The sequence below is a fragment of the Calypte anna genome, chromosome 24 (assembly GCF_003957555.1).
Source record: "Calypte anna isolate BGI_N300 chromosome 24, bCalAnn1_v1.p, whole genome shotgun sequence".
Taxonomy (NCBI): Eukaryota; Metazoa; Chordata; class Aves; order Apodiformes; family Trochilidae; genus Calypte; species Calypte anna.
The window spans coordinates 4,539,025-4,561,010 of NC_044269.1; the positions used below are offsets into that span (position 1 = coordinate 4,539,025).

At 47.2% G+C, this 21,986-nt stretch overlaps 1 protein-coding gene across 1 annotated transcript; it reads left to right on the top strand.

The window, feature by feature from the left end:
• Positions 1-906: 906 nt before the first annotated feature.
• On the top strand, positions 907-14,841 carry LOC115599600. Its single transcript, XM_030464653.1, has 5 exons — positions 907-976; positions 1,110-1,257; positions 3,274-3,361; positions 3,864-3,974; positions 14,226-14,841. Exons 1-5 carry the CDS (start codon positions 907-909, stop codon positions 14,442-14,444), a joined length of 636 nt encoding a protein of 211 aa, XP_030320513.1. The 3' UTR covers positions 14,445-14,841.
• The last annotated feature ends 7,145 nt before the right edge of the window (positions 14,842-21,986 follow it).

Here is a 21,986-nt window from a genome sequence, read left to right on the forward strand (position 1 = left end):
GGCAGATTTGCACCCTGAAAAGCCCTGTATAAGTTGTCCTGTGTGGCTTGGGAATCTGTGCACGTACACTACTTTATAACCCTGCACACATGTCAAGTGGGTATAATTTTGAGGCCCTGGGGATGGGTGGTTTAGTGGAGATGCTGGCTGCCTCTGTGCTACCCAATTCCATAATTGTTGCAGAAGAAGGGCCACATAGTCCAGGATCTGGTCTCTAAGAGCAGCCAGTGCATCAAGAAGAGCAGAAAAATTGTGACAGACAAGTTCAACAAAGCACCTCGGTCCCTCATCCCTCTCTCCCTCCTCTCCCCTGAATTTGTTTTCCTCCTCCTCCTCCTTCTTCCTCCATTCCAATTATCTCCTTCTTTCATCACCGCAGAGCTGTAAGTACAAAGTACCAATTAGCTAGTTTTCAAGTTTAATTAGGTTGGAAGGTAGAGCAAATTAAATCCTTTTATCGTTCGTTTCAAAGCGCTTTCCCATCAGGCCCATGGGATAGGTTTCCTTTGAATCAGGTCCACGTCAGTCACCCAGGAGCTGACCCAAGTCACAGAGCTCTTCAGCCATGGGGCAAACAGGAGATAAAATGTAAGATATGATACATCTCCCCCCGGCCCCTAAATCCTGCCCTCAGGATGTCTTTTTTGTAAGGTTTAGGGGTACACATCCTTCTGCTCCAGCTCAATAAATTGAGCACTGGTCCTTTGCTCTTCTACACTCTGCATTAACAGCAAAGCTCCCTTTCAGTACAACAGCAGCAGGAATTCAGTGAAGACACACTAACAAAGCCCTGCACAAGGCTTTCAAGGTAGCAAAATGACATCAAGGAGCAGATCCATGAGTCCCTCTGCACTACAGAAGGTGGCTGCTTGGAAGCACTTTCATTCCCTATCCCCTTCTTCGAGGATGGGAAAAAAGCAGGAAAACAGATGCAGGAATAGCCACTTGATTGAAGGGGGGATTGCAGAATACAGAGGTGGGGATGCAGTGGGCTGCAATTGTAGCCCCAGCTTTCTGCTCCTCCTGAGCCCTGACTGCTCTTTGCACCTTTCCAGCCCTGTCGCCTGATGCTCTAACCCTTCTTTGGTGCTTCCCTGTGTGTGTTGCAGATAAACCACTACCTCAGGGTGCCCCAGGAGGCATCATTGGGATCGTCGGGGGAGCCATTGCAGCAGCCCTGATCCTCGGCGTGGCTGTCACTGTCATTGTCGTCTACAGGCGGCAGCAGAAGCACCGCAGGGAAGCGGCCACTGACCCGTGAGTATCCCCGTACCCCCCCAGGGACACCATCCCGGCAGCACAGGTGCCACTGCTGCCCCTTCTGCTCCCTGGACACACGGCAAGTTTGGAAGAAAATGTTTTTTCCTGCCTTTTCTTCCTGTCTGACACCCTCTGGCTCACTCCTCTGGCTTGCTTCCCCTCCTTAATACCCCCCCAGTGCTTTCCATCCTGCTCTCTCCTGTTTTTGAACTCTTATCACAAGCCTGAAGTGGAACTGAAGCATGGGGGTGTTCACCCAGGTGCTGCTTGGGCTGTAGCTTATCCCTGGGGAAGTGGAGCTGCTGAGTGCCCTTCTCACCTCCAGTGGTAGGAGAGGATCCTATTATTCCTTTTCTAGGGAAATAGCTTCAGGGTTCTTGTTTTAGACTGAATCCCATTCTGTCACCAGAAAGAGGTCTCCAAGAGACCCTGGGCACCTCTGAATGTACCCCAAAGAGTCCAGAAAGGATTCACATCCCCTCAGCAGTCCAGTTCTGTACATATGGTGCCAGCCTGAAGACAGGAACTCAGACACTTGAGAGCAGGGAGAGGGGACAGCCTGGGGGGCTCCTCTTTGATGGGCAATTGCATTACTCTGCCCAGCACAGATCCCAGGCAGGGAAATGAGTGGTTTGGATTTCAGCCTATGCAGCATGGGCTCTTCAGAAATCTCTGCCCTGGCCTCTGCCTGAAAAGCTCTACCTTGTCACTGCCTTTTCACAAGAGCATCCCCTCCCTTCCTTTCCGCCTCAAAGGGGAGGCACAGAAAGCCCAAAGGCCAGAAGTTGCTTTTATTTTCCACATTGCTGTTACATGCTGGCCACATTTTGTGCTCCATTTAATCCCATTTGAGTGAGGGCAGCGGAGGATAGCAGGAGAGGGAGGGAAGAGGCCTGGAGAGAGCAGGGGGACAGAAAAGCACACAAACAAAAAAATAGCACCACAAGGTGAAATTACATCAACAGCACTGGCCCTATGCTAGAGATGCATTTAGACAGCCCTCTTCCCACAATGGCCCTTCATGCAGGCACAGGGAAGAGCCACTTTAGCTGAGAGCAGAAACACACTGATGCCTGAGTCTGCAAAGGTGCTGCCTCTATTGTGGAGTCTTCTCTAAAGCCTCTGAAAGTTAATAGCATTTCTTTTCTTTAGAGCCATAAAGCCAATGTTGGGTTGTTTTGGTTCTTTTTTTCAGAGCCTCTCCCTCTCATCATACACATTTTCCTCTCCCCCTCACTGTACACTCTGGTCCCATGCTGGAATCCATTGGGTTGCCAAGCAAAGTCTCTCATCTCTATCATCTGGTGAAGTTTGTACAGAGGGAGGGGAGGGGAGGGGGTGCCAGCTAATTAGTGGATCAGAATTTTAATAAGTTGTGTAAAAGGATTAGACACATCTGTGGATATGAACAGAATGTGCAGAGACAGTCTCCAGGCTAGGATTATATTGGCTGCCAATCCTTATGCTCTGGGGCAAAAGCTGATCCCCTGGGTGGGGGACAGGGATGAAAGTCCCTGCATGGCACAGCATGTCTAGGAGGAAGACTCAAAAGCCTCCAAGGAAGCCCATGGCAGGGGCTACCATTCCAGATAAGCTCCTGAATTAGGGGAGACTTCCCCTTGTTGATTTGCAGCAACCAGTGCCAGACAATTTCTGGTACCCTGAAGCCATAAAATAAGCCAGGTCCCATGGGGTGATGTGGTGCTGTTCCAAAACTGTGCCAGGAGAAAGGTATCCCAGCTGCACCCTCAGGACCTGCAATCCAACATGAGGATTTTCTTGGAATTAGGAATAGAATGCTAGGAGGGACTTTCTTTCTATTAACAATTCTAATTGGGGTGAAAAAGAGGGCATGGGGGGTTACAGAGAATAAGGTATGTTATTACATTGGCAGTTTGGTGACAAATGCAATCAAATCTTCAGTGCATGCAGGATGCAGCTTGTTACAGCCCATCAGAACAAGCAGACCCCTCCCTCTTGCCCTCTGATCAGCACTCACTTCTTTATCTGCAGAATGGATTTGCCTCCATCTCACAAACCTGCCCCTCCACCAAAGAGGAAACAGGAGATGAAAAGCCACCTGACTGCAGAAGACATCCAGGTACCCCCTCCCCAGCCCAGCTGCAAGTTCCTCCCTCTGTGCTCTGTGATCCCAAGCAGTGTCCACGGTGCCTAAATTTTGGAAAACCAGGCTTGCAGGATCAAAGAAATCCATGGTTTTGATTTGAGGGACAGAAAGTAAGGACTTGTCTGCCCAGAATCCCCAAAGGTTGGCACTGATTGAAAGATAAAATTTGGATCCTGCTTACTCCCTTCTGTGAGGATTAAATTCTAAATGAGCTGGTGTTCAGATGGGCTCCTGGGTGTGAGGCCTTTGCAGCATCCCCACCATTTTGAATGTCATGAGTGGCAGTGAGGGATGTGAGAAGGAAGGAAAGGGAGCAGGATGCAAACAGCAGAGCAGGAACAAGGGGGAAGGTCAGATGCACTGCCCTTCGTGGTGATATCTGCTGGTGCTGTCACCTGAAGCAGGTGCTGCCCCAAGCTGTGGCAGAGGGATAGTACTTGCTCTCCTCATCCCTATTCTCTCACCTCTCTTTCAGGTTGTTCACTTAGACAACATGAAACACGAGGAGGAAATCCAGAAGCTCCCTCTGCAGACTCCATACTATGACATGGCAGCCACCGAGCCCTCTCCCTATGCTGACAAACTGGTAAGGAGCTCAGGGTGCTGCCTGACCTCATCCTCACCCCCAGCCTCACTGCTTTTCACACAGGTTCTCTCAAACTACAAAATAAAAGACCCTCACTACCCAGCAAGGGTGAACAAGCAGCCTTCCCAGGCCAGGAGCATCCTCTTCTGGAGGAAGGCAACCTCACAACCTGATCTCAGCCTCCCTCTCAGATAATTCAGCATTTGCTCCTTTTATCCTTGGTTTCCATAGGTCTTAGGGCTGTGTCTTTGTGAGCCATTCCTCAGTAAAACACCCTGCTTATTCCAGATCATCACCAGAGGACTCTCACAACCTGGGCCAGTCTCATTTTTCCCTACATGTGACAGCTTAGCCTACAAGCCAGCTGCTCCACCCCAGGATCACCTCCCCAACCCCTGTTAGAATTCCAGCTGGATGAAGCAGCTCTTGAAGAGCAGCATGGGCTGCAGCAAGAGCTTCACAAAACAATTACCTGCAGGGTAGAGCTTGCCAAGTGTTTGACTCTCAACCAACAACAAGTTTTAACACACACACACACACACACACACACACACACACACCCTTTTTTGTGTGTGGATTTTTGTGTCTCAGATAGGGAGATGCTAATGTGTGGCAGCAGCAGAGAGATTAAGGGTCAAGGAGAGATGTGGGAAAAGCTGATTTTCAAGGACTTGTCTGCAGGAGGAAATGTTAGATTCAAAGGGCGAAGGCATAAGAAACAGAGCACAGGTAGGATTAGACTCCTCCCTGGATGAGCAAATAGAAAACCTGCCTCCTCCCAGGCCTGTGACAATCCTTTCCCTCCCTCACCCTGTGGCTTGAGGCTGCTCCCCAGAGTCCTCAGAGGAGACACAGGATCCCCATGGAACTGCTGCAGGTCTCAAAACTTTCCTCCACAAAGGGTGGTTCAGATCTGCACCAAGCCTGCAGCTCTCAGCAACATGAACCCATTTGTTTGAGAAGTCAGTATAAATATCAGCCAATAGCACAGTCATATTTTATGAACATAACTAATTATAACCCACCTTCAGGTTCAGCTTGGTATGGCCATTTAATGTGTATTCCTGTGCAGATAATAGAAGGACAGGGCCCAGTGACATTTAGCTAGCAGAAGTCTGCAGCAAGACAGATGCTGAGGGCACTGAAAATAAAAAGACACAGTTCTGTGCTGAGCTGAATGAAGTATTTAGCTCATTCTAGCTGAAAATGGCTGGTGTCCCTAAAGAAAAACTTCCCTTTGCAACCCACTGTCAGTCCCAGGGCTTGTCTGCAGCTTTTCCTAATCCTTGCTAAGTGGAAGGTGAATTTTAAATGAAACACAGGATGCTAGAGCCAGACTGGCTGCTCTGTGGAGAGCATCCGAGAGCCAAATTTCAAGCAAGCAGGAGGATGGAGGAGCTCATTTTGGGAAATAACGAGCAGGCAGTTAATTAAGTGGCAGAGTTAGTGATGTGAGATGGGGCGTGATGGGTAACTGCTCCGTAACCATAGCAACCGAGTTTTCTGCTCTCAGCCCTGGTCTGAGAAGATGCATTTCTATGTCCCATGCGTGGCACACTCACTGCTCCTTACCCATGGTGTTAGCCAAGAGGTGACAGCCTGTGGAGCCCTCGTTTCATTTGGCCATGAAGAAACTCCCTTTGCAGTGGGGAGGTGGTGTCTGAGTGACTCAGTCACTGCTGCCACAGCTGTGTCTGCTCTGGGCACAAGTCTAGCACAGCAGAGAACTGGACCTGCCAGTCCCTGTTAATGGTACCAGGCTCCTCCATCACACACATGCACCATTCTTTGGCTTTTTGCCCCAGGAACAGGATGAGGCTTGCTCCCATTTCTTGCTAAACCACTGCATCCTCTGAGTTTGCAGCAGGCTATTCGAGTTCATGACTGGCAAGGGGAAGGAGGGTGTCAAGGAGTGCTGGTTTTCCTGGATTCTTCCCAGATAACAACAGGCAGTATTAGCTGCCACAACCAGGGACAGATGTGCATCAGGTGGCCTGGGCACACTTTGCAAAGGAGCCAGCTCTTGCCCTCCTGCTGCAGGACCTCTCAAAGGCATTGCTTTTTTTCAGCCCTAAGGCACAGCAGATAGGTCAGTTGGAGGATGAGGAGGGAAGCACAATGCCTTCAGCTTCACTGGGCATCTGCCAGCATCACCATGATACAGCCCCCCCTTCCCCAGGCAGCTGTGCTGCTGTACACATGGTTCTGGGATCCTTTAGAGGGGAGGGCACAGAAGAAAGACAGGATATTCTTGTTCTGCTTGCACTTCACCCAGAGCTTTGTCTCGGGAGGACAGTGAAGAAGATGAGAGTTGAAGGGAGCAGATTCTGCAGGAAAAAAGGGGTGGGTGCATTCAGCTTTAAATGAATTGTGCAAAGCCTCATAATTTGGGATAAACAAGATTTATCACAACGCGGCGTGAAAGCCACTGCCTGGGGTTGACAATTTCACAGCCCTAGAACAGGAGTCAGAAAGTGATTGGAAATGGCAAAGAGTGAGAGAGGGGGTGCCAGGGGGAGTGGTGCCAGGAGAAAAAAAAAAACAAAAACCAGGCAGGTGGAGGAGGACTCCATGAAGAGGATGTGTATGCAGATGTGTGCAGATGTGTGCTGGCAGGGGAGCAGGTGAAGGGGAGAAGCTGGGACATGTCTGCAGAGAGAGGAGAGAGCAGGGGTGGGCCCTGTGTCAAGAGCTACAAATGAATATGTATGTTCATGTGTTGCAAACTGTGGGAAAGACCACAGGAAGCTGGGAGCACAGAAATAAGCAGTGGACAACCAAGGGTAGAGATGTGGAGTAAAAGCTTTGGTTTACATGTGAATGGAATGGAAAGGTGAGTGTGTGTTTCAGAGACTATGAATGTCTGAGAGTGCCAGCACCCACGTGTGTCAGTGTGCAGAGTACCACGGGTGTAGGTAAAAGCAGAAATGTGCTGAGTGTGCACATGGCAGTGCCTGGGGGTCACACAGAGGCTGTGTTTGTGTGTGAGAGAGCACGAGCGAGGGAAGTGGAGGTACCAGGGGATGTAGGAGCAGAAGTATGATTAGTGTACATGTCAGCAATATCCATTTGCACAGGTAGAAGGGAAAATTTCATTGCTGCAGACAGCAAAATGATTTCTTTCAGTTTTCTGGGCAATTACCAGGATGCTGATGCTGATGACTTACACAGAGTGCTTGCGTGTGGCAGTGCTAGAACTTGTATACTTGTCATGTTATTGATATTTTAATAAATTTTGCTCCAAACAAGTGTCAGGGAGCAGGAGCAAGCCCAGGAGTAGCAGCAAGCAGGGGAACTCCATGGAGAACACACCTGCAGAGGGAAGGAAGCACTATTTTGGAGAGGAATGAGACTAAGTAGACAAGATAGGAATGAGGAGGTAAAGACTGATTAAACATCTTTTGCATAATTGCCATACCACGAAACATTTTTTGGGAAGGGGACAGAGAAACTGAAAAGCTATTTCATTTGGAAGAGACAGCAATCTCCTCCCAGAGATTCTTAGCAGATGCTTGGCCAGTGCTGGCAGGAAACCAGCCCCAAAAGGGAGTATTGAACTCCACAGGGCAAGTATCCAGGGTATCCCCTCATTCCTTGGCTACTGACACCAGGGCTCCTCCTGGTGACTCATTTTCCCCACTGAGCAGTGAGGTTTTCAGGCCATCCTGCCTCCCAAGGTTCTCTGACCATTTTTATTTGCAAAGCATGAAAGAGGCCTGGGTGGGAGTGATCAGACAAATTGGATAATATTCCATTCATGCAGCTTTTGCTGATAAGCCCACTTAGTAAGGGAATACCCACAAATTTTATTTTTTTTTTTTTTGCCAAAGGATGCTTTTAGCACCTAGTAGACGTTATTACAATGACAAAATCATGCTGCATAGTTAATCTGCAGTAGCAAACTGAGCAGTCAAGCTTAGTGTAAAAAATGTAGCACAGAAGAGTTCTACAGCCCCCATGCTAGGGAAAAACAACAGTATTGGGTAAACAGTGTAATTTCCCTTTTGTCATGTGTCTGCTACAAACTTATCCCTGGAGATGTGGCTTTGAAGCTACTCCCCCAGGTGTCTCCTTCCTGACATCCAAAATTCAAACCTTCCCCTTGATTTTCACTCATGCCTCCAGCCCTGCATTTGCCTCCAGTGTGCTCTGATGAACCCTAAATTCCGAGGTCAAAACTGACAGCTCAGGTGTCCTATAAAGCTTGAATTCACTCAACCACCTCTGGCTAAAGAAAATGTTGATCCCAGAGGGGTTGGTGGGAAGGTCAGAGCAGTAAGATGCTGCTGGGAGCAACTTTAGTAAAAAGGGGCAGATGGAGCAGCTGCTGGGAGTGCTCAGCTCAATGGATGGATTTGGGGAGCAGTGCCATTGGGACCTTTGATTTGGGATTTTACCAGGCTGACTGTTCATTACCTCCCTACCTCCTTCTTTTTAACTGTTTTTTTCTTCCTCCCCCCTCCCACCCTTTTCTTCTTTCTCCCTCCACCTTTCACTCACCCCCTCTCCTGTCTCATCACTCGCTCCCCACCTTCCGCACGGTTCCTGTGCTCTCGCTCCCTTACTCCCACCCCAAATCCTCCCTCCTGTGTCATCCCCCCCTGCCTTGCTGCTCTCTTCTCTCCAGAACTCTGGCAACAAGGACTCTGATGTCCACTATGCAGAGCTGGACACATCAGCTCTGGCCTCGTCACCCAGCCCTCGGACCTCCATCCATGCTGGCGGAGACCTAGTCGAGTATGCAACCATCCAGCCCAGCTTACGCTAGCGCATGTCACTCTAGGCCCTTCCCCCTCAGATTCTGGCCTCAAAGGTACACGGTCACACTCTGCCATCCTCACTCTGCCCTTCTGAAGTCACCTCCCCCCCCCCCTTCCCTGGATTCCTCCCCTCCCCACGGAGTGGTCCAGTGTGCATCCTCCCCATCCTCCTCCTCCCCGCTCCCTCCATCTCCCGCACGCCGCCTGCTCTCTTTGCCACCCTTTTTATTTCTTGGGGTGCTTACAGGGATTTCTCTGCCTTGCCTCCTGTGCATGCTCTTTACTGCTTTTTTTTCCCCCTCTTTGCTTTCTGCAGTGAGGTGAGGCGTGTGGGAGGGGGAAAAGGTTGATGACTTTGTTTTGGAACAGGGGTCTGCCCCCTCTGCAGTCCCAGGGAGGAACGAGGTGGGTTTGAAGGGTGCAGCTCTCAGCCTGAGGTTTGGTTTTGGGGAGTGTTGGTGAGGCTCTGCAGCAGTTCTAGGATGTGCAGAAGCTGAAGCCAGAAGTTTCATGGAGATGTTAAGAGGGCCTTTCCAAGCTAGTCAGTACAAGTAGGGGAGGGAAGGAAGGGAACTGACTAAAAGGGGGGGAAAAAAGAAAAAAAAAATATAAAAAAGGAAAAAAATAGAGTTTGTGTGCATGGAAGCAACTATAGATAAGAAGGAGCATATGTGCATGTGTGAAAGAACAAGGTGGGAGAGTATGTGGAAGAATATGGGAACACATAGAAGTTCCTGCATCCAAGAGTCAGTGTACAAGTGACAGTCACAGAGGGACTGTGTATGTAAAAATAAAAAAGCTTGTGTTGTGTGAGTTTGGTGCAGACAGCATGATGGGATGTTTGAGGAAGAGGGAGAAAGATGATCTGACTTGGAGCTCTCCTCCTTAAAATTAGACTGTTTTTCTGACCACTTTGTCTGAGTGTCACCAAGCTCCTGTGGCAGGGACCAGTGGGGTCTCAGCCCACATCCAAGCCTCCAAGTGGTTGTTCTGGACCACTTCTATCAGGAGAAAAATGGCACTTGTAAAAAGTCCTGCTGGACAGTCCTGGTGCTGTTGTGCCTCTGTGCAGACCAGGAATATCTGTGCTAAGAGGTGAGTGAAGGTGGAGCAGAAACACAGGGGTGGAAGGTGTGCAGTGAGTTAGGTCAGTCTGCTTTTATCCCTCTGGTCCCTGGTTTTCCTCTGTTGGAAGCAGCCCTGTAGTTCCCTTGCTGTAGCAAAAGCCTTCCTAGGTAAGTGTCTGCAGCTGGCCTGGCCTGGACTGAGTGGTAACCTCTCTCTTGTGGTGTCTCACCCACCCCTGCTACCAGAATGAGGATCAAGGTCTTCGTAGACGTAACGAGCGAGAGTGGACAGTAAGTTTTAGATTGGTTTGGTTTTTCTTTTCTCCCTTTGGTTGTGGGATGTGTTTGTGAGTGGAGAGAGGTGCTGCCCAGCTCCCAGGCTGTCACCAAGAGGCAGCAGCACTGACAGCCACTTGCATACAGGGAGAGGATGAAAATCACACAGCCCAGAGGAAGATGTGGTGGAAAGCAGCCACCTTCCCTTATGCCTCCACCTTCCATTCCCAACATTTCCTTGGGCTGGACTGGAGGACCACAACGAGGCAAGCACTCCCTAATCCATCTTGGGAGGTCTTGCCTTGTCCTCCCCAGGGTGGGGGATTTTACTGTCAGCAAAAGGACAGTAATCCTCCAAATCCAAATTTGGAAATCCTCCCAGTTTCTCTGAAGTAAAAATAAAGCCAGTCATATGGTGCTTTGAAGGTGTAATCTCACCGCCACAAAATCTCCCTTCTGAGACACACCACAGATCAGGGGGATTTTTTTATATTTTTTTTTTTAATGCTTTTAAAATTATTTCCTTCCCCTTCACTTCCCCACACTCCTGCTCTCAGTTTTGTTTGGGAATTTCTTGTCCCTGTTACAGCAAGAAAAGCTCAAAACCATGAGGCTTGCACCAAGATCCCAGCAAATTAGTGGCCAGAGTCCCCCCAACTATTAAACCTGCACCAGCTACAGGGGAAACAAAGCAAAGAACTCAGGTGGCTCCTTGTTAGCTTTCCATTTGCAAATGAGGATAAAAACCCTATGGCTCCAGCAGGGGAGAGAGAAGGACACAGGGAAGAAACAGCATGGAGGGAAATATTTAAGATTAATGATGGTCTAAGGTGCTGTAGGAATGCAGAACAGGTGGATACGATAGGCAGAAAGAGCAAGAGTTAAAAGCAAGCTGCAAAGAGGGATGTAAATTATAAGCTTCTAAGTTTTAGTATATAAATTATAGTATATATAAATGCATATATATATAAATATATAGTATGTAAGTTTTATATAAAGTTTTCTGCATAAGTAATACTGGCACCCCTCATCACAGCTCCTTCCCAATACTTTGAGAATTTCAGCTTTCCTCATGCTCCTCCACCTCTTCTTTTTCTGAACCCAGGGGTGAACCCTGGTCTCCTACCTGCTCTGTTTTACCCTTACAGAAGTCAAGCACTCCTCAAAGCAGGCTCAGGGCTACTGCTTCCTACCCATCCCTGACAAGTTAATGTTTGGTCTTTAATCTGGACAGTGATTACTCCAGGAGCTCCCTCACAGATAAGGTGTCAGAGAGTAGGTGCATGCCAGCAGACATCTGAAGTTGTGGCCATATTAGAAAGCTGAAAAGCAGCTCAAAACTGCTGAACAGGGAATCCAAAAAGAAGGAGGAGAGAGTGTAAGGCTCCCAGCACCGTGATGAAATGTTCTTAGTTTTGGTTCAGGAGAAAGGTTGAGAGTAAGACATGGCTGAAACGAAAGCTCTCTAATTCAATCAAATAAAGACTGTTTAAAGGTAATCTTCCAGGCTGTCTGAAATGGATAGATGGTTGACATCCCCTTTAATCAAGCTCTTGAAAATAAAACTGAGAGGGGAGAGGATATAACCCAGATAATGAAGAATTGCATGGAGTCATGCTGGAAACAAAGGCAAGTGGGGGAAGTCAGGTGGGGGAAGGTGACAGAATTGTGTGCCAGTTCAATTTAATTAGTTAATTATCCCTAATTTAATTTCAAACTTTGTTAAAGATAAATTAGGTTTGGGAAAATTCACAGTGGGACTGGGGAAGGAAGTCAAAGGGCAGCGCCTGCTAAATATGTTAAAAAACCATCAGGCTGATTTTGTTCACTTCCCTTTTGCTACTTAGAAATGAGATCAGGGAACACAGCTGGAGCAATGTGACTCCTGGCTTGCTGAGGAGAGGTGAGTACAGACAAGGAAGCTTCTTCCTTTGAGCTTGATGCTGGCATTTTCCAGCTGCCCTGCTTTGCCTTTGCTCTCACCTATGAAGAGTGAGGACAAAACACTGACCAGAAAGAGAAGAGTTTGTTCATACTCAATAGAAGTGCTGACAAAATTGCACTTATTTTCTCCAGTCCTGCTTCATGGGTTCTTGTTTCATGCCCACACTCACTGCTGGACGAGCAGCTTTGCTGATGCAGTGTCTTGTCAATAGGCAGCCCATGAAATAGCATCTCATAACCTCCTCAGCTTCTTTCAGTGTTAGATGTCAACTCAATTTGCACAAGATGTCTAGTTAACTGAGAAACTTTCTCCTGTTAGACCTTTCTATTACACTTTTTGAGTGCACATATTGGTTTGAAGCTCTAAGCTTTTTCTATTGCCTGCTCAAAAAGCATAAGGACCTCCCCTCCCATTTCACTGCCAGCAGACTGCCAGCCTTGCTAAGAGACCCTCTTCCCTGCTATTTCTTACTAAATACAGTCCTTGAGGCAACTTCCCTTTCAGGTTAGCTCTGTCCATAAGGTTGAGCTCTTATCAGTGGACAAAACCTCATGAGGCAGCTGTGGGAATGACCCACCTGAATCTCAGATACCAACACAGCAACTCTAAACAGAAAGTTATTTTTTGCTATCTGGGCAGGCCAAGATCAGTGACTTTTAAAAGCTCGAGCAGTGGGATATTCAGTTTTGGCAAGGAAAAGGAGCTGGAAGTCAGGTTGCTGTTTTCCTGGTGCTCAGACAAACTTCCCAACCTCTGGGAGCTTTCATTGCAAGGCAGTTCCTGACGTTGCCTTTTGACTGTGCAGTCCTCCAACCTGCTTGCTGCCTGTCCTAGCAGTCTGAACCATCAATAAATTAGTGTTGACACTTTGTTTTCTATATGATTTTTTAGAGCAACCTGGTGAAATATTTATCCAGGATCTGGCAGCAGATGAGCAGACTAGATTGTTCTGTTCCTTCAGGCATTTTCTCCTGAGGGTCAAGTCTTTGTTCTTTCCACTAAACTGACTGTGTCTGGTATTTTGAAAGTGAACAAGGAAGGACTCAAGGGCAAGGTACTTGCTTCAACCAGCCCCAGTTCAAACCACAAGCATAAAGATGATAGCCAGAGCATTCTCTCTCAGAGAAGAAATCAGCCCTTGGTTGGAGGAGCTAACCCATGAATGTGGCTTGATTTTGAAGACCAGAATGCTGTCCTCACTGGCCATCCCTCCTGCTCAGGCCATCTTGCAGGACTTTAAACCAAAGGAAAGGGACTGTGAGCAGGGAGGAATCCTTCCCATCTGCTGCCACCCTCTGGGGAGCCAGATCCTGGGCTGTGGGAAAGCTCTGCTCTCCAGTGAGTCCCTTGGGCTGCCCAGCAGGCACCCCAGGGCAGGGAGGGGAGAGGGGGTTCTGCTGTTGGCATGGAGCTTTCTGGGAGAAAAAGGGTCCCCACAACTTTTGCACTTTAACAAGCAATGTTTCCTCAGTGTTTCTTGCCACACCTCTGCAAAGTTATCTCCTTATAAATCAAAGCATTTGGGGCTCCGAGGGGTTTCCATTTCATTTGGCAGTTAAAGAGGAAGGCTGAAATTTTGCAAAACATCCATAAGAATGCAGGGAAGATCATGGGACCACAGGGCGGTCTTGATCTTTCAAGTGCTTTCTATTCTCTGGAGTTGATTTGACTTACAAAGCTGGCCCCAGGGCTTTCAGTGGAACTGCTCACACAGGTAAAGCTGAGCACATGCAGTCCTACCTGCTAGCTAAACAAGAGACACAATAAACTATTTCACCTCCAAAGTCCCAGGTTAGACACATGTGCCCTTAAAATGAAAGAGCAGGAGCTTGGGTTAGATTAATGATGTCCAAGCACTGGTTTTTCAAACCTCAGGTGTGGAAGACTTAGGAGTATTGGAAAGAAACTTCTCTTTGGCTGACTGCTTTTTTCCATGGAGGCAGAGCATTTGCAGACAAGGGGCAAACCATGCAAAATCTCTGCATGTTCCTCAGCAGTATGGGTATTTCAGGAAACGAGACAAAAACTTTGAAATGTGGGGATTTATCACCCGGGTTTCTCCTTTTCTGAAGCAGAAAGCAGAACTATTTAACTTTCCATCCTTCTCGTTACACGTGTGTCTCAGCAAGGAGCTGGAGAGCTGTGTGTTTGCTTGCTAATAATCCCAGAGTTTTCACCCATTGACTTTTGTCTCTACTTACAGAACTTTGGAAAGTGTCACTCAGAGATATCGAATGCGAGTGATTACCTGACCCGCTGTAACTCACACGAAGATCGATATCTGGAGAAGATCCCTCATGTTTATACCCCCTTGTCAGATCTCCCACAAGATCTTTATCCTCATCATTCTGACATCTCATTCTGCTGCCCACCTCCCGGGTCCCGGGCTCCTTACATCTGTCCTAAGGAACAGTATGTTTAAAGTGTCACCACACCCAAACGAAGAAGCTGATGTTTTTTCACTTCTCCTGACCCTCTTGCTCAACACTCAAGGCCTTTTAGATCCACCTTTTGCCACTGTTTATTTTATTTATTGATTGCAATTGTAATTGACATGATTAGGTTAAGTACCTGACTGGCTTGCTAATGCTCAAGGGAACACTCTGCCTTTGCCCATGTTCAGTATTTGCATCTTTCTTCTCTCATCCTGCCCCTCCTGTACCAAGCTGGCTCTGTGTGTGCATGTCTGTGTGGGTGACACTGCCCTGTGTCAGATGGGATGTGCCCAACCTGATTAAATGTCCCCAGGTTTCCTCCTCTGGGTCTCTAACCCTGTTTGCACCAGAGGAGCTGGGGGTGGATTCTTCACATCCCTGGTTCCAGCTTATGTGAAGCTTCACAGCACAACCAGTGCTCAAACCTGAGGCACTAGTGGTTTGGTTTGGTTTTTTTTTCCTCTTTTGGAGAGTTTTGTTTCCCCCTTGGCAGTGGGGATAGGAAATCCCTGTTGAACAGCCAAGATTGGTGAACCAAATAATAAGATGCTTATAATGAAAGATACTCAAAACCAACCCAAGAATAGAAAAAAAAGCTTGGTTTAGGTCTTTTGTTTCTGCCCTTTCTCCCTCCTGCTTCCACTCCCAGTCTTTTGGATTCATTCTGAAATCCAGATGGTGCTGGGATATGTTTTGAAGCCAACACATTTTGAGAGAGCATCCTTTAAATAACCATCTTATAACCTGAAACCCAAAGGGGAATAAAAATTAGAAAGGAAAACATTCTCTCTAATCTTCCTTTTCAGGAAAGCCTAATGTGGCCCCCCACTAGCTTTTCTCCCTCTCTTCCTTGCATCTGTTGATTGGAATTTTAAAATTAACTCAGGCAGAATATAAAGAATAAATCATTATTTCAGGTAATCTTCTTGCTCTTAATGAAGAATAGAAGCCAACAGAGGAATCTGGCCTTTTTAACTTTTAAAAAAGCATTTTAGTGTTGGAACTACATTTTTTTTATATATTGGAATGTGTGTGGATGTGTAAATCCAAATGTGTACATTCCTATGACCACAGAGTGTTTCAGAGAAGTGAATTTATCTCCACATCACATTTGTGTTCACTTGTATTAGAAGAAAAGTAAATATAGATGTACACTTAACTGCATACAAAAGCAAAGAAGAGGAAGAGGAGAAAAAGTAATGAACATGCTGCATAAGAGCTTGGTTTCAAGGGTAACTTCCATCTGTTTCACCCAGGTATGGCACAAGAGAGATGGAGGTGGGACAGTTCTAACAGGGGGATATTCCTTCTTGGGGCATAGGCATTTACTTCCCTTTGTCTCAGGCTGGCTATTTGGCATTCTGCAGACATTGCACACTTAACATCATTCTGGAAGCCATGAGGATGTTTGGGCAAAGTGCATGTGGGAGGGAGAGATGGGGACCACACCTGTGCTACCTGTATGAACACAAAGCCAGACTGAAAGCCTCCCGATGAGAGGAGGGATGATGATCATGTTGGATCCTACCAGCCCACCTCCTGCCATGCCATGTGGACTGAGGCACCATTTTATTTTTGTATACCTGGATCTAAACAGCTGTAATTGTTCTATGCACTTTCTGTGTTCCCATCACCTCGAGTAGCCTCAAGATTCATCCTGCTTGTCCCTCTTCCTCCGCAGAGAAGCACATCTGTGTTCACACTGCCTCGTGGATCCCCTGGGGGCTAATAAATAGATCTGTGTAGAAGAGAGAAGTTTATCCTTCCTTTAGTACAGTCCACACTGTGTGAGGATGACAGCCCATGCATGGATTCCCCTGGACCCTTGCATGGCATCCAACATCCCCTTGGAGAACCGACTCTCCCCACCCCTCTGCTTCCCTGGTACCACTCTGTGCTTTGTGGTAGCTGCTCACATGGACAAGAGTTCATCTCTGTGGATGGAAACTGCTGCACACTCTAGGGAGGTGGTTTCCCACCAGACTGACAGGTTGTTGTAGCAGCTAGGTGACCTTGCTGTGCTTGGGTGAGGTGTGGATGAAAGGGCACCAGTGCGTTTCTTGGCCAAGCTCTGGCAGGCAGAGCAGCTTTCAAATGTGCTGGGGCATGGGGTGCTCTCCTTCCTGCAGGATCAGGGACCTGTAGAGACACAGCCCAAGAGCATTAAATACAACTTTTCCAATACCATCTTTTTGGACTTGACCGATGGAACCCTTTTGGAGTCATTTGGACTCACATTTCCTCTGCCAGTCTTCAGAGAATTCAGCCATTTTCTCACCACCAATGAACTCCAGCACTACGTGTCTTGATTCAAATAATGTATTTCTCTCTCTTCTTTTTTTTTTTTTTTCTCAACATACCAGTACTTTCTGGCTACCATGGAGCTGGAAATTGGGTGTGCTCTGAACTGAAGCCACAGCAAACACATCACCTCAGCAAGGGAACCATGATTTGGAGTCTGGCAAATCTGCCTTGGGTCGCTCTGTTTGGAAAGGTGATGAGGTGCTGGAAAACCTGGGGGTCTGACATCTTGGAGTCAACCCAGAACCCCTGAACATGGAGAAAAAGTGAACAAAAGTCCATTACACCCTTCCCTCTTTGCATGCCTGCAATAGCAGGGTGCTGCATGCACGGTAGATATTAAAGTAGGTTTGATTGGGATCCATCACCTGGTGCAGTTTCAGGCAGTTCTAAGAATCTAATTCAGAAGTTGATTATGGTCAGGTGTTCAGATTCAAGCTAAAGAAAATGATTGGCTGCCAGAGGAGGCAGAGGACATGTCACAGGTTGTTTTCATTGCTGCTTTGATGAGGAGAGGGAAGGGGCAGAGATACAGAGAAAACCCAGTTGCTTTGTGCAGCTTTTAATTTGAGCTGCCCACAGAAGAAGGCCACAAAGGGTTTTACTGTGCTTTTCAGCAAAGCAGAGAGATTTTTGTCCTCCTTAGAAAGGGAAACAGCAAGAAAATCTTCAACTCAAAGCAATAGTGTGACTTATGGCAGCACGTGTATAAAGCTTAGGAATGTCTTGGTTCTCCTCACCTGTTAACAATCTTCTTAATGACCTGGTTCATCTCAGAAGAGGGCAAAAGGGAGCCTCCACACCCTCCATAAGTCCTTTGTACCTTAGGAAGAGGGAGGAAAAGCCCTGAAGACAAGAGAACATGAGATTCAAGTCCATCATTTCAGTTTTACAAAGCTGCATTTCTATGGTTCTGATTTGGGGTTCTTGTTCCTCCCTCCCTTTCCACACATGCCACAACTTTTGCCTGATGGCTGTTCCCAAACTTTGCTGCAGCTCTTGCCATGGGCTCCAGGATAAAGCCACCCATGTCTGCAGTGACCTCTCAGGCACAGAAATCCTGCAGCAGTAACACTGCTGAGAGGCCTTCTCCTCCTGCCAGGGTGCAAACTGATTTTAAAGGATCCCTTCTCCGGGAAGAAGACATCCAGGAACACTGTTGGAGGTGGATTGCTGAACCAGTTGAACAGGATCGTGCTACAGGTGGGACTGGTTTTATTTCAGTTTCTTACAGGTGTGAGACATGAAGCCACTCTTCCTGTTATTGGGGTGAAATGTCATGATTTCTGTTCTGATGTTGGTAGGCACTGACAGGAGAGCTCTTGAGATGGAAAAGACTGATCACAGAACTTAAATAAAAGTGAACTGAGGAGTTACAACTACTTCTCTCATAGCTGTGAAACTTGTGTGAGGTGCTTGATCTCTCCTTTCTCCCAGAGCAGTGGGAAGGGGCTCTGGATGCTTCGTGTGTGTGGGGATCAAATGTGCTGTGGTCAGGGGCAAGCCTGGGCCCTGCACCAGCTGGTGGGAAGCACTCCCTGCTTAATCTGGGATTAACAAGAGCTGGATTCACACGAGAAAGAGGCCACAGAACCCCCCACCTTTAAAGGGGCCCCTCTGGTTAAAAAAAACAAAAACAAAGAAAGGAAAAAAAAGAGTGAGAGAGAAGTGAGTGGTCCTGAGGGAGTGGGGTTGGTCTCTTCTCACTGGTGAGAGATGATAGGAGAAGGGGAAATGGCCTCAAATTGCATCAGGGGAGGCACAGGTTGGATATCAGGAAAAACTTTTTTACAGAAAAAACCCCTCCTGCTGTTCTGGTCCTGCTCCTGTGCCTGCTTGCCCTGAGGAGCATCCTGCTGTGCACAGACAGATAGACACCCAGAGGGGGACAGGGTGACAAGGTGTCAGCCCAGTCCAGCTGAACATGAAGCTGATGCTTCCTTAGGGGGTGCCCTCTCAGACAGAGCTGATCAATACACCATTAGAGGATTTTTAGCACAAGCCACTAATGCTGAGAATGAAAAATCCCCAGGATATTTCTTAATAAAAAAAGCTCCACTGCACAAAGATGGAGCCTCTGGATAAAGATCTTTTGGAACAATTCACAGATCTGGGCTAGCAAATGGCAGAACTGTGGGGTCATGAAGGGAAGGCAAAAAAGCTCTTGCAGTCACTGGGCTGAACACAGCCAAAGCAGCAGCCCAAGCTGGTTATACCAGGTAGGCATTTCTTGGATTGCATGAGATAAACAGCAGCACATATTGCTCCAGAGTTTCTCTCAGTGGTTTCTCAAGGAGAGCCAGAACTTATCCTCAGGGCCAAAGTATCCCAGGAGAGCCTGCAGATCCCTGCAGCAAGCAGGATGGTGAAAGCAGACTGCTGGCAGTGCTATCATCACTATGCACAAAACCAGACAAGTTTATCCTGTATTTCTGGAACCTGCCATCTCCCCCCAGGACTCAATTTACTTTCTGAACAAGGGAAAAGCATCTGGATTCATCTCCTGTGTAGCAGGACATAGCACAGGGGCCATCTGCTCAGGGGATCCTACCAATGCCTGGATAGAGCTCTGTTCATCTGCCATGCAATGGAACACAACCAACCAACCAAGGATCAGAGGCAGTTTGTACAGGTAAGGTGAAAAAGGTGCTTCCTCAAACAGAGGTTCTGTGAAACACATCCATTCCTGCTTTTTTTTTTTAATTATTTCCCCACCCCTATCAGATGTGTAAGCAGGGCCAACACTTAAGATGAGTTTTGAGGTCTCCTTCTCCAGTGCTGAATGTGCCATGGGCAGTGCCTCACCCTGAACTTTGTGTGTATAGAGAAATTCATGTATTGATCTGTATTTACAAAACTAAAATATCAGTATTACTGCCTCTTGGACTGAACTTAATATATAAAATATATCCAAATACTTATATAGCTAAAGAGCTGTTGCTTTTCCTTGGAGCTAATCATCTTTAGGAAGAGCTTTTCATGTAGAATCAAAAAATAGGCACCATAGAGGGCAGAAAATATAACACAAATATGGAGTGGAACAGGGGAGCTGCAAATTAAAGGACAACACAGGAAAGAATTGGATTAAAGATTCTACTTCTCTGCTGCAGACAGGGATAAATGATCTCTGGTTTTTTTGCTATATTGTCATGCTCTATTTTCCTTCCCTTTATGGTGGATGGGAGGTGAGGTTTTAAAGCCTGCCAAGAATTCATCCAGCCCTGTTCCTCTGGGTGAACAGCCCCATACAGGATGAGCTTTTTCCAAGCTTTCTCCCATCCCTAGATCCCCCCCTTCCCCCTTGTAATCCGGGCTCGAGTACCATCATTTTCATATCAGTACTAATTACATTAATTATTCTCCTCAGTATAAAACTCATTAAGCTGGAATTTATGGTTCATTAACTCAGAGCCAGAGTTCTTCCTTTGTGCAGTGGTGTGGGGCCAGGATTATTTCTGTCCTGGCTGCAGGCAGGTTCTTATCCATCCCTTGGCCACGCTCAGCATCACCTACTGAAGTGTGAACAAAGCTGTGTGTGCTCATATGGGGCATCCCACCAGGCAGGGAAGGTGTTCCTCAACCACAGGATGACTGGAGAGGTCAATACCCCTGGTGCAGATGTGAAGTGCATTTTCTTACCATTCTGGGGAGATCTGTGCCTTTTCTTGGGATGGAGGGAAGCATTTCTCCCAGGGGCACCCCTCAACATCATATTCTTCTAGAGAGTAACCAGGGTTGGTCTTTCACTGGGCTTGATCTTGGAATGTAAAAGCAGCCCTGGGATGGGAGGGAAAGAAGAAAGAAAGAAGCTGCATGTCCTTGGGCATGGGGTCCAACCCACCATGTTTCTGACAGACCTCACAAACTGGGTATGGGCTGGCCCAGAGATGGAGGTGAGAGCCAGGCTGACCTCCTAATGGACCCAAGTGACAGAGAATCCATTTCCTGAGTGCAGTTCCTCCTTCACACTGTGCAGGTTTCTACTGCACTCCCTAATTGCTGTAATTAAGCAGTCATGCTGAATGATGCTAGACAGAGGGTTCAGAGTCATTACAGGCCTGCAGAAGATTAAACCAGTCCCAGCTTCCATGGCCAAGCTCTTCCTCATGATGATGATGATGATGCAGATTAGGAGCTAGGGCTTTGTGACATGGGGTTGTATCATTTCTCATGTCTCAGGGCTGCCCTTCTCAAATAAGGCCAGCACAGGAGGGGACACAGCTCTGGTCTTCTGTCCATTCCCAGGGACCTGGCTGCACTGAGTGGGATCTCTGAAGCTCTGGAAGGGAAAGGTCATAGTGCCTGGCAGAGAGATGGGACTGATGCTTGATGTCTGTTCTGTCATTTCTCAAACATGAGAATAAATATGCAGCTGGATTTGTGCAAGTGAAAAGTCCTGTGGAGCAGAGGAGGGGTCCAGTTTCACATGGATCACTTTGTATCCAGTGTCTTGTCTCTCTTCTGGTCCCCTTTAGCCTCTACCCTCAGTGATCATGGAGTTCAAACCTGTTTCCCTATGGTTTTATACAGCAGCCTGGTGAGCTGAGAAATGGCCTTCTGCAGGCATTTGCTGACAACAGCAGAGGACTGAACTGGAGACCTTTTTACTCCCACAGCTTTGCCCCCTCCCTCCTCATCAGTTTTTTTCCCTTGAGGGCACCCAGTGTGTTTCAGACCTTCTTCTATTCACACAGGCAGTGAAACAAACTGTGTACAAAAGACAACAGCTCAGTTCATATACAATTGGCATCTAACTCATTTCTGTGTGAATGTGAAGATCAATACTGTTTATAGAATCCAAAAAGGCTCTTCAATTGGTCAGTGTCCTTGTTAAGTTTGTTTCTGTCTGTCAAAAGATCCTTTCAGGAGGTGATTCTACAAGCTGAAGAAGGAAAATAATGGTTCCCATTTCTCTAATGAGCCCTGTGAAATCTTTAGCCTTCTCCCACTGTCCCCACTAGAGGGAAAGTGTTTCTTGGTAATCATCTTTATGGGGTGGATTGGTTTTTCTTGGAATTTTGCCTGACTAGTCAAATTCTGGAGCTTGGTGTTGCTCCAACTGAGGTCAAAGTGTCTTCTTACACATGCAAGAACTTGTATTTCTCCAGCAGATGTTAGATGATTTCAGATCCACTTGCATTTGCAAATGTTGTGGGCATAACAATAAAAGACAAGGTTGGTCTCTCCCAGAGCAGCAGAGCTCCACAGTTGGTTTTTTTTTCAGTTTT

Excerpts from the sequence above, each read along its gene's own strand:
- LOC115599600 (XM_030464653.1), top strand. The coding sequence starts at position 907 with ATGGGAAAAAAGCAGGAAAACAGATGCAGGAATAGCCACTTGATTGAA. Across the intron at positions 1,258-3,273 it reads AGGGAAGCGGCCACTGACCC|AATGGATTTGCCTCCATCTC; the intron begins GTGAGTATCCCC and ends CTTTATCTGCAG. Across the intron at positions 3,975-14,225 it reads CTCCCTATGCTGACAAACTG|AACTTTGGAAAGTGTCACTC; the intron begins GTAAGGAGCTCA and ends CTCTACTTACAG.